The following is a 14629-nucleotide window of genomic DNA, read 5'->3' on the forward strand; positions in this document are numbered from 1 at the left end:
CAGGTCATAGTACGGATACCAATGTTGGCTAATGAGATCCCAACTAACAACCTAGAGCGAGCCTTCAGCTTGGTGTACGGAGTATGTTAGTGACTCTAATTGGTAGACCGGTCTCGTGACGATATCTTTCAGATTCGCGCGTTTCGGACTCAGCATTTCCGACGAGCTTTCTGGCTTCGCTTGGCAGAAGAGACCTGTGCTAGTATCATCATAATTGCGGGACAAAAGGCCTCTTCCCATTCTGGCGGCTCGTTGTTCAGCATCTGATGTGGGTTGCACATTATCCCAGCGTGGAGCCTCAGCTAGCTGGCTACACAGTAGGGGGACTCTGCCCTACCTGCGGGGCATGGAGGTGCCACGAGTATTGTTTGTGACCATACTGTACACAGCCCTGAGCGATTCGGGTGTAAAATACTGTTTAATACGGTCTCGATCACTATATCCCGCCTTATGGACCCCGACCTCATTCCGGGGTGATGCGGGGAAGCAGGAAACGACAAGACCACGGCGTCGGGCTGGTCCGTCAGCTTTCCCTTCCAACTGCACTGCTACATGACCAGCCTTGCTCCGTTCCCCAATCCCGTGGATCCACGCCCGGTCTTCTTCGCTAACTCCTATGACAAGCACACATAAGCCTTATCAACGCTTGGTTCTTATCCCCGTTGTTTCTGGGTCCTTGCGCCTCCTCCCGTATGGAGCCCAACAAGCTTCTCCCATGTGGCTCTCCAGTACATCCCACGAGTATGAAGTCTCCAGGGCGTTATACAGGTGGAGCTGGGGGAGGAGCATCCGGGGAAGAACAAAAGAAACCGCGGTCAGTCATCCGTCTAGCTTACCATCCATCCTCGCTGATCCTTTCTTCATCGAACCCAGGTGACATTGATCCCTCGATCCCTCTGGTGGGTTGGTCCTCACAGTCACCCTAACCAACCTGAACTGCCACCAAACTTTACTGCGTCCCCAGAGGGTTTCAGGCCGTGCTCGGACCAGGATCCCGATCCCTCTCACATCCGGAGCCAGGTTCATCGTATCATCACTTGACCTCATCGCCCAATCAGCGATTGGGTACCTCCGCCACGAGACGCGTCGATGCACTGGCGAAGATCGCTGGGTGGCCCGACCACATACAACGGTAAGTTCCTGGTCCTGGACAGTGGCACGACTGGTCCAATTTGCAACTCCAGAAGTTTTTGTCCCATAATGCGGGGTTCGCCCTTTCCCCCCGAGTATGACTCCTGGCTGACGCACTTTCTCGGAAGGTATATATTAGGTGACAACCGCCTACATCTATTTACCCCTCGGCTTATTCTTTCGTTTTCTCCCGCGGGGAAGCCTGGATCAGTGTTTAGCACCCGACAACAATCATGTTGATTGGTAACATCTACGTGATTGCGGGCGTCGCCGTAGTCGGCGGCGGCCTGTTTGGCTTCGACATCTCTTCGATGTCCGCCCAGCTCAATGAGAACTCCTACCTATGCTACTTCAACCAGGGTCCTGAAGGACCCCCCTTCAACGACAGTGAGAATTGCTCTGGCCCCACCTCCCTCAACCAAGGTGGTATCACCGCGGCCATGGCAGCCGGCTCTTGGCTGGGCGCCTTAATTTCTGGTCCTCTTTCGGATCGTATTGGGCGTAAGGCGTCCATCATGACTGGTTGTGTGATCTGGTAGGTTGATCGCTTGAGCGTTCGCCAGTTACACTGCTGACCGCTGGTATGGTTTAGGCTCATCGGCTCAACGCTTATTTGCGCCTCCCAGAACATTGGCATGCTTGTCGTAGGTCGGATTATTAACGGGCTCTCGGTGGGAATTGAGTCTGCGCAGGTCCCCGTCTACATTAGTGAGCTCTCGCCTCCTTCCAAACGTGGCCGCTTCGTCGGTATGCAGCAGTGGGCGATTACATGGGGTATTCTCATCATGTTTTAGTAAGTGAAAGACATGTGACGCCTATGAAACGCCCAGCTAATTGGTCTCCCAGCATCTCATATGGCTGCTCATTCATTGGGGGCCAGAAGTCTTACAACTACAGCACGGCATCCTGGAGAGTTCCCTGGGGTCTGCAAATGCTTCCCGCCGTCTTCCTCTTTTTCGCCATGATGCTGCTTCCCGAGTCTCCGCGCTGGTTAGCACGGAAGGACCGCTGGGAGGACTGTCATAGGGTCTTGGCTCTGGTTCACGCCAAAGGTGACATGGGCCACCCCTTTGTTGCGCTTGAGATGCAGGATATCCGGGATATGTGCGAGCTTGAACGCCAGTATAAAGATGTGACCTACTTTGATCTGTTCAAGCCCAAGATGATCAATCGCACCATGATTGGTCTGTTTATGCAAATTTGGTCGCAGCTGACCGGCATGAACGTGATGAGTACGTGTACCCCGTCTCCAATTCTCAGCCTCTCGATCATGAAGGCAAGGACATAATCCACTGACACCAATATTAGTGTACTACATCACCTATCTATTCGCTATGGCTGGATACACCGGCAATGCTACATTGCTTGCTTCCTCCATCCAGTATATTATCAATGTGTTCATGACACTTCCGGCTTTGATCTGGATGGACCGATGGGGACGTCGTTATCCTCTGCTCGTTGGCGCAGCCTTAATGGCCATTCTCATGTATGCGAACGGTGCCATCATGGCAGTACACGGTGTTGTTGTTCCTGGCGGCATTAATGGTGTTGCAGCCGAGTCCATGCGGCTCCATGGCGCTCCAGCCAAGGGTTTGATCGCTTGCACATACCTGTTCGTCGCATCCTATGCGCCTACATGGGGTCCTGTGTCATGGACATACCCTCCCGAGCTGTACCCATTGCGCCTACGTGGTAAGGGAGTTGCTCTTTCGACCTCGGGCAACTGGGCCTTTAACATGGCCTTGGGACTGTTTACTCCCACGGCCTTTTCCAACATCCGTTGGAAGACGTATATCATGTTTGGAGTGTTCAACACGGTAATGTTCCTGCATGTGTTGTTTTTGTTCCCCGAGACGGCAGGCAAGACACTTGAAGAGACTGAGGCGATGTTTGAGGATCCCAACGGCATCAAGTACATTGGTACCCCTGCATGGAAGACGGGAATCAAGACCAGGCAGCTCGAGCAGTTGGAACATGGTCATGTGGACGTGGAGGCAAAGATTGAAACGCGCCACGCGGAGACATCTGAGACTGTCCACAAAGCCCAGGAGGAGACAGCGTGAGCCGAATAGCAGTATTAGGTATGGTGTGAGGGGTGGAATGTGCAGGCGAACCGGATGGGATACCCTTTGATTTTGAGCTAATGCGTTGCTTGAGTGTCCAAAGGTCATGGTTCATACGAAGATGCAGAATAATACGATGGGCAAGCCCTGCGCAAGATGGTAATTTAGCTCTAGTTATACGGGGAACTCACAGTATGAATTATGTCAATTCGATCCATGATACATTATTCAAGGATGACGGGTTTGACAGCCCACTTTGATAGCGAATTCTGTACCAGCATTGTGATGGTGCGTTATATACAAAAGAAAAGAGATTCCTTTTCGATTCTAGATTAAGGAGACCTCTCTGCTGGACTTCATATAGACTCCCATGTAAGCTTTGAATCGAATATAGCACGGTTTGCTGGACTTGCGTAGAGCCTGAGTCGAATGCGAAAAGAACTCCACTTAGGCGCCTATGTGCGGCGCTCTCACCAGCCGTATATCATAACCATCAATCCTTGTCCCCAATCCAATTCATTCCACGTCAGTATCGCCTCCCAGCATGATGGATCAGTGCACAAGCATATCTTGATAAAAGACCCGTTGAAGACTTGTTAGTTGAATCTTTGAAGCGTATTCACCTCCGTTATTGCTATCATGGGAAACTTTGAATGACATCGTCCTTTGCGCATCTTGCTTACTACCCCGATAAGCCTGATCTTCATACTCATATCTGCTCATATGATAGATTCCTACCTAGATAGGCAGTATGTGTGGATTCAAGTGCGCACCCAGGGGGCCTTGGTCTCGTGACCCTCTGCCACCATGCGGTCGTGGCTTCCTGTTTCCATGCAGCTCTTCCTGCCGCGCAGTAGGAGAAACTGCCAGCAACCCCTTTCCACTACCTAATATTCCGCCGAAAGGATACTCATGTCTTCAGCTGATTCCAATTGAGGAGAGCCAGCTATTGATATTGCTCTGCTTTATTCGTTCATTCGTTTACATCTCACCACAATGTTTCCAGTCGCTGTGTCTCGAACAGGCCTACGCGTGGCAGCTGCCCCAATTTTACGAAAATCGGCTCGAAATCTGTACTCAAGACAGCGTCCAGCTTCATCATGGAGCCGGGCAAGAAAGATTGCAGTCGGATGTGGTATTGTCACGCCGGGAATTTGGTATCTGATGAAACGTCGCACTGACATGGTCCATGATGATGTGGCCGATGATGATGTGGCCGACGATGATGTGACCCTCGGTGGTGCGACCTACGATGATGTTACTCATGACGACGCAACCCAGTACGATGCGCCGTATTTTCGAGGCTTGCCATCCAATCGCTGGGAAGTTGGGCCAGAAATCTCCAGAGACCAAGTAGCAAGCATTTTATCCGAGGCAGCATATTCGTTTCCGGTCAGACATGTCACGGGTGTTGTGAGGTATGATGGGGCACAGGTAGCCTCCAACATCCCATGTGAAGACCAGTTCATTCATGACAAGTTTCCATCACCGTGGAATGATGGCAACTACTGGATGACCTGGGGTATCTTTGACGGTCACATGGGCTGCCAAACAGTCGTGTTTCTGAGGGAAATCCTATTGCCTTTTGTTCGGCACAGCTTGTGTCAGCTGAGGCCCCGTTCAGGCGAGGAAATAGTACCTGAGGAACTGGTTCAAGACGCAATCATGCAAGGATTCGTGAAGCTCGACGATTCGATTATCAAAGAAGCCTACTATATGTGCCAGAGGGAAGAGACGTTGCCAGTGAAGGTGAAGAAATTGGCTCCCGCATTCAGTGGTTCATGTGCATTGCTATCTGTATGATCCTATTGCAAGCACATTGCATGTGGCATGTACCGGTGATTCCAGGGCAGTATTGGGGCAGAAGGTGGACGGCCAGTGGGTGGCAACACCTTTATCAGTGACCAGACCTGTTACAACGGCAGTGAGGTTGCTAGGATACTCAATGAGCATCCCGGTGAAGAATACATCGTTGGCAATGGACGTGTATTAGGTCTTGGAGTGTCACGGGCTTTTGGTGATTGTCAATGGAAGTGGCCTATCGACTTCCAGAAGGAAGTGCAACAGCGGTTTTATGGCCCAGTACCTACTCGGGCTGTTCAAACACCCCCGTATCTGACGGCTGAGCCTATTGTCACAAGCACCAAGATTGACCCCGAAAGCCCTTCCTTCCTTATCATGGCAACGGACGGCTTATGGGGTTTGGTCTCCAGTGAGCAGGCAGTCAACCTGGTAGGGCGATGGTTGGAATCGGGAGCACCCGGGAAGGGCACTGACCCCGAGCCAACCTATGAACCGTTCGACTTTGGTCCATTCTGGAAGGACATGGATTGGAAGTTTGTGGAGGAGAGAGAAACAGTCCAGGATGACAATGCCGCCGTGCATCTACTGCGTAATGCTCTTGGAGGAAATCACCACGAGATGATAGCAGGCCGTCTTGCCTTCGACCACCCATCCTCGCGGCGTGTACTAGACGATATGGCTGTGCAGGTGGTTTTCTTTAACAACGACGGCATTGAGAGTAAGATCATCTCAAGTGATACTTGAGCGTCGTCTTTTTCCAAGCCTGGGGCTGGCAAGTCCTCCCTGGAGCATGGTGATTTAGCGGCCGGAATGACCGCACGGGTTTATGATTCTTACAATGCAAGCAATTCGGTTATCAATGGGGACATGAAGTACATCGGAATGCCGAAGAAATACGTTTGTGGACGGAGATCAAACTATCGTCAGTGGACTTCGCCCGCATTTTAGATAGTCAGTGGTAGATAGTAATTGATGCTTTAGCCTTGAACAACCTGCAATGGACGAAAAGAACTGATTCTTAAGCACCCCGTACTCTCAACCCACTAACCAAATTGGTCGAATGGCCTGGGTCTAATCAGGATGGAGCCCATGGCTTAATCCCGAGATATATGGCGGTATCGGCGGAACATACAATTTCCCACTACCCCTTTTGTGCCATGTGGAGCCCGACTAGCCTGTCATTTCCATGGAATCACCCGATCGCCGGTGAAGTGATGGGGAGAACCACAGCGGCACGGGTGAAAGAGTGGTACGCTAGGGAAGATGTAAGAGATACAACTTGAGAAATGGAGCTCACCAATAGTGTCTGGAGAGACAATGAAGCTCTCACTGTGAAAGGAGATCACGTGATCTCGGACCTAGCCACATAGTCACCTCCCCCGTCGCAACTGAGACCCCGCCCTGGCAGGAGTCCTATTAGTTAGCCCCCAAATCTGCCTTGAAACTAGTGCGACAAAGGCCTTGGCTCAAGTCTGAATATGGGAAAGCGTTGTGAAAGACCAAATTGTTGCAGCCTGAAGCAGTTGTCGCAGGTTTACATCAGTCCGATCACATGATCTCAGACTGTCTAAGAAGCAAACAGACGCAAGATAAGTGCATGATTCATTCCTCGGCGAGTCACCATATTTGAGAAATCGCTCACCACGCTCATCATGCATACATTCTCAGGACCAAACCCCATTCCTACCGAGGTCATCATCAACATATTCGGGGAACTTTCTCTCCCGGATGCGCTCCACTTGGCCGCGACTTGCCGTCGGCTGCGCCAGGTCTTGAGTGAACATACGCCTACCATTTACAAACGCCTACGCAGAAAGATCCCATGTGAGCGCTACGCAAGAGTCCTACTAGCAGATCAAGGAGGCCTGGCACTTTATTCTTCTTCAGTGACTATTCGGGATCTTTTACGATTGAGACGCAACTCTCGTATGGTGGAGAAAGCAATCGAGCTGTTTGATCGTGATATTACCCCAAATATTCGGAGTGAGTAGACAGATCAATAAGCAGTCATATAAATAGATATTTGCTAAATTATATATTATACAGTCCCTCTCACGAGCATCGATGACGAATTCTACGGAGGAAAACCACGTCCGTTGCATTTACTTCCATCAGAACGTCATCGGTTCACTCGAAGCTACTACCAATTTTGGAGTCTTTTACTTCTCGATCGACCATCTCGACAACAGCGATATCAGAGGATGTTGCTCAAGCACCTATACATGGTATATGAAATGGTTGATCTGAACCAGCTAATTGGCGATGAATTGGTATCTTCCTTTGCTGATGAGAAACGATGCGAACTCTCTCAAGAACTAACCGACTATCTCCATTATCTCTACTATGATATTCATGGAGTTGACTACATCAATTTCTCAGGGCACAGCATTTCTATGCGTACGCGAGGTCATGCAGCTATATGGGATCATTGCCAGCCTGATTTCAAGAAAATCGTTTGCTACCAGTGGCGAGATCCAGAGAAGAAACCTGTCAAGGAGGAAGAGGTGTGGGAGCATACAACTGATGAGGAATGAATTCATGTTTCGATTGTTCGGATGGTTGCCAATCTAGGAGCTGTTAGAGGTACCTAGGACTTTCAACAATTTAGCCGCACTTCCTAGCCTAGCTCGTATGTTCCTCAAAGGCTATTACATAGTTAGTCGGGAATTAGCTCATATCTTCCACATCTTTGTGCACTTGACCAGCTGTACATAGCTTCCTTTGTTTCTCTCTATTTCTCATTCCTTGCGTTCAGGAGGATGTGGTGATAAGATTCAGTCAACCAACCTGCCTCGTTATATAGAAGTCTCCGGTGGGACATTTTGTACGTGCTATATCAGAAAACCGCCGAAACAATGCCGCATCAGAATGATCGAAGTAGTAAGTGCTGCATTTTCGCTTTATCATAATGGCTTAGTTTGAAATTGTACGGTGATTAACAAAGACATCTACAATGATGTTAGTATAACTGGGATGGTGGAGGCGAGAGGCGGGTCCTTAAAGGTGACAGTGCAAAAGGTCAACATTTCTCCAAGATGGAAAGAGGTGAAAAGAGCACTCTACTACATACACTCCGTCCCCTTGAATGCTTTGGCTAGTATACATGCTATATGAGCCCATGGTTACAAAGATTGAGTACATACGACCACAGGGTGTGGAAAATAGGGCTTCCCGTCCGCTCAGCCGTACTCAAGCCACACGCCGGGAGGTTAGTAGTTGGGTGGGTGACCACCAGCGAATCCCTTCTGTTGTATGTATTTTTTCTTTTTTGTTTGGGAGCATAAGACTCTCAATATAATCGTCTTAGTTTTTCTTGGTTCATCCTTCCAGATCTCGGCGTATTGATAGCAGACCCAACTGAGCCGAATGCTAACAGTGGGCTCTTCGGTATTATTTCCAGCCACCAAGATGTTGCGGGTCTACTTGTATATAGCAGCCGGAGCTCATTGATTGTACTACTGCCGAGATGCAAGTTGGAATCTTACCTATTTATCGATTATAACTATTATAAAGCCGAGCATCTCTTTGATTTGTTAACAACGCAAATTACGATCGGTCAAGAAACGGACTGTTGAGTTGCCGAGGCCAATGATCAGTAATCCTTCGCCACCTCTGTTGCTTACCAATGTTTGGGTCACAGTTCTATTGAACTATACCCAGCATTGATATAAAGAGTTAAGGATACATCAATGGATTATATGTGCCATATTTTATTTCATCCATCTATTCAAGTTGAATCTATTCAAGTTGACTTCATCGATCGTTGACAATATGAGTCTCAACTACAAAGTCTTCAGCAGCACACGTCCCGGCGTGAACCGGTCCACACCAGCCGGTCGCGATCATCTCAAGTGGGTGCCGACCACTTCGACCTTAATATTTGGTCAAAGGGACGCAGTGCTGGTCGATACCCAGTTAACCAAGGCTGCTGCGAAGGACTTGGTGGACTGGGTGGTAGGTACGGGAAAAAACCTCACGACTATTTATATCTCCCATGCCCACGGCGATCATTTCTATGGCACCGGTGCCCTCCTCGAGAAATTTCCAGAGGCAAAAGTCTTGGCTACGCGCGAGACTGTTTCTCGGATGGTCGAAGCCATAAACCCAGAAGGCATGGACGGCTTTTGGAGAAAGCTCTTTCCTGGGGAGATCCCAGAAAAGCTCGTGATGGCTACACCTCTTGAGAAAGACCACATCATGTTGGAAAACGAGCGATTGGAAGTAGTTAGACTGGGCCATACAGACACCGATGATACAACGGCTCTCTGGGTGCCTACAATTGGCTTGGTAGTCGCGGGAGACGCGGTCTACAACAACACGCACCCGTTCCTTGGAGAATCAAAGTCCCAGGAGGCCAGATCGCGATGGGTGGCAGCGCTCGACAAGATCTTGACCCTTGGACCAAAAATTGTGGTTGGTGGTCATAGTGATCCAACCAAGGGATATTCTCCCGATGCCGTCCAAGCGACCAAGGATTACCTGAATGACTTCACGCGACTGGATGGACAAACGTCCTCTCCCGAGGAATTGTATTCCCGAATGTTGGAACTGCATCCTACTCGATTGAATGTCGGCTCGCTATGGGGAGGTGCAATGGTTGTGAAGAAATAGCTCTATATATGGCCTCAATGTTGACTGAGTAACTAATGGTTGGTTCACTCCGCCATGATTTACTATGAGCTCAATATAACCGGAACGTATTCCTATATATTCCTGATGAAATATCTACGAATATTGCTATTTGCTGTTACCAACAAGTCATAATGCACGTCTATGTACTGTGTAGCATAGATCGACTTTCGCAGCCTTGATGTAATGATATGGAATTGAAAATTGGGCATCCCGAGCTGTCAATAGTAATTTTATCTCTCGAATCATTATCATTTGTGTCGGGCCTGGTATCTTGTCAAGTATGTCGCAACTTCCAAATGCCATACGATGAGTCATAGACGACGGTAAATTATGGACGATGTGGACTCTCCAAATGCGAGAAAGCACTATTTGCAACAAAAAGGATGTCAAAGTTGGGTCACATTTTCTCTATCCAGGAAGATCATTGAGAGTTCAATCTGGAGCTTGTTGCAGCTGTCGCGGCCTAAGAGCCAAATCACTTTTCCAGGAACTCAACCCGTCCCCGGTGTCAATATCAAGCAAGAAGTATAGGCAATAAGGAATTATCCAATGCATTTTGACCGAAATCCATAAGTAAAATCAATCCTTACATAATGTTGTCACCGGCGGAATGTTGTTCAATGGTATATATCTAAGCGTTTATTTGGATTGACTTCTAGTTTTTTTATCTCTATATATCTCTACGTACGTGCTGTCTACTATATTGATTAGGAAGACATTAAGTTTACTTTATTATTTGAAAACTTAATATTTTCTGACTAGTGTTAGAGTCGGAAACATCAAACAATACAGGTTATCATATATTTCTATTATTTTATGTTGGGACACATATCTCTCCGTCGCCTGGTTTGACTAGACGCGATACATCGTTTCTGGTCTAGTGTTTAGTGCACTAAGATATATTTATATGTCAAGCACTAAAGGTGTTTTTTAAACCAGAAATTAACAGGTTAGTATAGCTATTTCACATTTTGTTTGTATTAATACTATCAGTTAAACATATCTCAAACTACCGGATATAATGCTAATGTAAAGATATCTTGATTCATTAGTATATTCTATCGTATTTGTAGGCTATAGTATATTTTCATGTTCATACGGCAGAGTCACCTTCCATTCAATCAGATAGATAAGGCAGCCTGGAGATTGTCAGCTGTTCATCCTCCAGGTGACTAGTTCATCATCTTGAAAATCTAGTTGATCAGATAGATATTCGTATAAGGGAAAAAACACCCCTCACGTACATGGTCCGACAAGATGCTAAACACGGATGGCGTGCGTTTATGACCGTAATAACCAGGGATGGGGGCATGCGATGGCGTTCTTCCCATGGGCCGAGGTATTGAAGCTGCCTCGACCACCAAGCTGAATTGGATCGATGAGGGGCGAGGTAATGGTGGGTCAAATGGTAGGTCAGCTAGTTATTCCTGAATATATTTGGTGAACCTCGAGGAGCCTACTGGTCCACTGAAAATGAGGTTGCAGAGTTAACGATCCCAGAACTAAGAGACCGGTTAAGCGCTTGTTAGGTTGAGCATTCAGCAATGGCGTCATTCAGGTGAAGCCAAAGAATCTGAAAAAGAATTTTCTCGTAATGTGTGGACAGTGTCCTCGTACTGTAATCAGTTATCTCGCTGGTCGATGATCCCGGGCGCTGCACATATACATAGATAGCAGATGTATTATTTATAAGATAAATAGGTGCAGCTGTTATAGGAAACGATTTACTTCCATTCTGAATAGTTCGTTGACTTTAACCGGTCTCGGGTAATCGGTCAACTTCTTGAGGACGGGGATATTTCCTATGTCAGTCCAGGATGTCGGGCACTTCATTCAGTTTTAGGGAAAAATCCCACCATCTTTGTCGGACAACCCTCTATGTATGGTGAACAGAGACATCGATGACTGACTACATAGTAAATTATCCTCAGCTCATCCGCAGCTGAACAAATGAGTTCAGACAAAACTACATTACAGAGGTAAGCCCTGTGCGGTAACCATAACAAGACCTCGTATATAATTAATTCAGCAGCTCCATAGCACTGATTGCTACGAGAGCGTTCTGCGCGATATTCGGTTACTCCTTTGTCTTCTGCCCGTGGCTCTCTGATATTATCTCGGTTGGTGATTCAGCTGAGCTCATCACTTAAATACTTGGACTATCGGTAACCTCCGCATGGTGCTAGCTATAGTAAGTCCCATCTTCGACGAATTAGCTCTTCCAAGGGCATATGAGTTTACACTTAAAATGGACTGCAGCCTTCAGCTCGATGTGCGCTTCATTGCAATTGTGGGTATAGACATATTAGTGACCTGCGCATTGAAATCCACCAATCCGATCTATTTTCCGTCACCGTCTTGGGACTGACTGCTTTGTATGAGAAACTAACCGCGGGTTACGTCCGTCAGCTTCACGCACGATCCTTAGGAATATTTTCCATCATATAGGCTACTTCAGTGCCGATGCCTTTCTCCTTCCGATGCAGTACGGTGGCTAGTAGTAGTCATGGCAGGGAAAGAATTAATCCATGTGCAACTGGAACAATGCTTTGTGTAATAGTCTGGCTAGTCATTATATTAATCAGTCAGTCATTATCTTCCCTGTTCAGGGCACAGACATCCTCAAATTCATGGGTTACATGCTCTGATTTGTTGACCATCAGATCTATCTGGCTTAGAAAGTCTCCGGCAGAGCAATCCAATCAGATGACATTCGAAATTTGGTTGGAACAGAGAGCAATATCGGCAGTCCTTAGTATGTATATTTATGTAGCAAGACCACCGCTAGCATGCAATGTAACCTAGTCCCACTCAATCATAGCCAATAGGATTATATGGCTCTGAAGGAATGTTCCCAGCTCCATTGATTCATCAACTGGTAGTGAGATGCATCAGCAATCGCCGATCAAAGCTGGGAAGCTGAAAGCAACCAATATCACACTCCCTTCTATTCCCTGTCATGCATTCAAGCATCTTCCGAAACCCCGCCTCTACTTGAAGTCGACCTCGACGGCTCAGCCGTACGCGGGTTTCCACCCTTCAGCCGAATCACGCAACATCTCTTGGCGCGTAGGGCGATAGGTCCAGGGAGCAGAGACAATACTCTGTTGTATCGCGATCATGAGAGAAGCAAATCCAGACCGTATACATACAGACTATGTATGTACATCTGAGCCTTCTGTGACCAGTAAACCGCCCGTGCTGCAATATACCATGGCACCGAAGTATGCAAGTGCTGGCGTATTTAAGGATAGAAGGTGTGCTCGTTCTTCCTTCCACCCTCACAATCTCATCTCCCCATTGAGTGTACCCCCCCGCAATCAAAACAATGAATTATCTTTTCTTCCTCTTTCTCGGGCTCTTCCAACTGGCATGTGCTGCCCGATCGGGCACATATGATGCTGGCTGGCCGGTGGGCGATGCTACGTGGAAGCAAACTGATTCGGACTTCGAGAAGGAAACAGGTATCAGCCAATACAAACTCTTTGAAGTTGATGGCTTGATCTACAAGTACCAACTCGATATTGTTGTGAGCGAAGTGCAAGGAACTTTTGGGAGTACATATTACTTCATCGATGCCACCGACCGATACTCTCTTACTGTTTTCCTTCCTGGCGTGCATACAGTCAGCTACAACTCCGACGATCCTTATATTCTGTCGGTGAAGGTCGTGGAAGGCTAGTGATAGTGAGTACAGCATAAGTTTGACTGATAGCGCCAGGCTGACAAGCACGATAAGATTCCATTATCAACGCTGCCCGCCACAGACCGTGAAAATTTTAGTCCAACTGGGCTGCTGATAACAACGAATCTTACTTCAACAGTCTGACGCCTAGCTTGGTACGTGCATTCAACATGCAGTAGGGGGGTGGCCGCGCTATTTGAGACATAAGTGATGTTGTACCCACCGGGCGTTCGAATTTGAGATCCGCTCTTTCTTTTCGATAGCTATCTGCTACTATCACTATTGTTCTTATATCTCGAAGGCTGTTCGTGCCTCAAAGATTGCATGTAGCCCCCATAGCAAGTGTCAACTCATAGTTGAATTACATCACAATCTTTCCATTCAATCGGCCCCCTTTCTCTAATTCCACTCTGAAGCCTGTCTCTGCCTCTGTTTGCTAGCAGAAGAGTATTACAGTCTTTAGGTATTTGGCGGCCTTCCGGATACTGTTGTTGTCTGTACTCCGTAAGTACTAAGCCATGTGATCTATTTTTTCCTCATAGAAAATTATTGCTGCAGTCCCTTCTCTAATCTTATTATCTTCATTTAGTACTGCTGCTTTCTTGACGCTATTGACTTTGAGTGGATAAGTATCATTCTAGAGCATCTAGATTCCTGCGCTAACCATTACTTCTGCAATGTTCCTAACCAGCTGGTGTTCGGCTTCATTTCGGCAAGCAATTCGGATCTGGTTGGTGTTCTTTGGGCCCACCGTAACTGCGCGATATCGCCAGTTGGGAGGTTTTCCTTTGTCCGCACTCTTTCCTCAATCGTCCAATGAGTATCATGCCAGGTACAAGACACACTGTATAGTTCTCCTCAATACCACTAGAATGGTAGGCATTGCCTTTGTGAAGACTGGCACTTGCTGTGCCTCCAGATAATAGCTAAAGACCGGACTTTTCACCATTGGTATGTTTGATTTCGATTTCATACAGGACATACCTATGTTGTTATTACTCAGCATTGGTCTAGTGGACAGGCTAGCAATGGGACTTGTAACGGAAAGTAATCCGCAGCTATCCTCGATAGAAGAGTGGGAAGATCGGATAAAATCATGGGAAGGGTATAATAAGAGGTCAACGGTTGGGTACAGAAACCAAAGAAGGAAAACGAGTGCGACAGGTACAAAGTGCAGTTATATTAACATTTCCGCTTTTACCCAATAAGATAAGCGGCCCATGTGTAATGGTGATGATTGTATGAATATCGAAGAATAATATAACCGTGCGGGATTTGATCTCAGTTTAACCGTACACACTATAAAAACTAGTGC

The 14629-nt window shown here is 47.4% G+C and overlaps 5 protein-coding genes across 5 annotated transcripts; all 5 read left to right on the plus strand.

The window, feature by feature from the left end:
- The first annotated feature begins 1202 nt into the window (after positions 1 to 1202).
- BO80DRAFT_428791 (sugar porter family MFS transporter) lies at positions 1203 to 3409 on the plus strand. The gene is made up of 4 exons (XM_025720322.1): positions 1203 to 1666; positions 1724 to 1924; positions 1978 to 2363; positions 2440 to 3409. Exons 1-4 carry the CDS (start codon positions 1365 to 1367, stop codon positions 3192 to 3194), a joined length of 1644 nt encoding a protein of 547 aa, XP_025571120.1. The 5' UTR covers positions 1203 to 1364; the 3' UTR covers positions 3195 to 3409.
- Positions 3410 to 4376: 967 nt separating this feature from the next.
- On the plus strand, positions 4377 to 5741 carry BO80DRAFT_458692 (PP2C family serine/threonine-protein phosphatase; the record flags this gene model as incomplete). The annotated part of the gene is made up of 2 exons (XM_025722303.1): positions 4377 to 4991; positions 5103 to 5741. The coding sequence occupies 2 exons, from the start codon at positions 4377 to 4379 to the stop codon at positions 5739 to 5741; spliced, it is 1254 nt and encodes a 417-aa protein (XP_025571121.1).
- Positions 5742 to 6625: 884 nt separating this feature from the next.
- BO80DRAFT_496759 (F-box protein) lies at positions 6626 to 7646 on the plus strand. The gene is made up of 2 exons (XM_025724041.1): positions 6626 to 6980; positions 7044 to 7646. The coding sequence occupies exons 1-2, from the start codon at positions 6650 to 6652 to the stop codon at positions 7529 to 7531; spliced, it is 819 nt and encodes a 272-aa protein (XP_025571122.1). The 5' UTR covers positions 6626 to 6649; the 3' UTR covers positions 7532 to 7646.
- A 1077-nt stretch (positions 7647 to 8723) lies between these two features.
- Positions 8724 to 9653, plus strand: BO80DRAFT_468311 (MBL fold metallo-hydrolase). The gene has a single exon (XM_025722921.1). The coding sequence runs from the start codon at positions 8769 to 8771 to the stop codon at positions 9606 to 9608; it is 840 nt and encodes a 279-aa protein (XP_025571123.1). The 5' UTR covers positions 8724 to 8768; the 3' UTR covers positions 9609 to 9653.
- Positions 9654 to 12942: 3289 nt separating this feature from the next.
- BO80DRAFT_483714 (uncharacterized protein) lies at positions 12943 to 13311 on the plus strand (the record flags this gene model as incomplete). Its single annotated transcript, XM_025723441.1, has 1 exon — positions 12943 to 13311. The coding sequence occupies exon 1, from the start codon at positions 12958 to 12960 to the stop codon at positions 13309 to 13311; it is 354 nt and encodes a 117-aa protein (XP_025571124.1). The 5' UTR covers positions 12943 to 12957.
- Positions 13312 to 14629: the final 1318 nt, after the last annotated feature.

Source organism: Aspergillus ibericus, assembly GCF_003184845.1.
Source record: "Aspergillus ibericus CBS 121593 unplaced genomic scaffold BO80scaffold_52, whole genome shotgun sequence".
NCBI lineage: Eukaryota > Fungi > Ascomycota > Eurotiomycetes > Eurotiales > Aspergillaceae > Aspergillus > Aspergillus ibericus.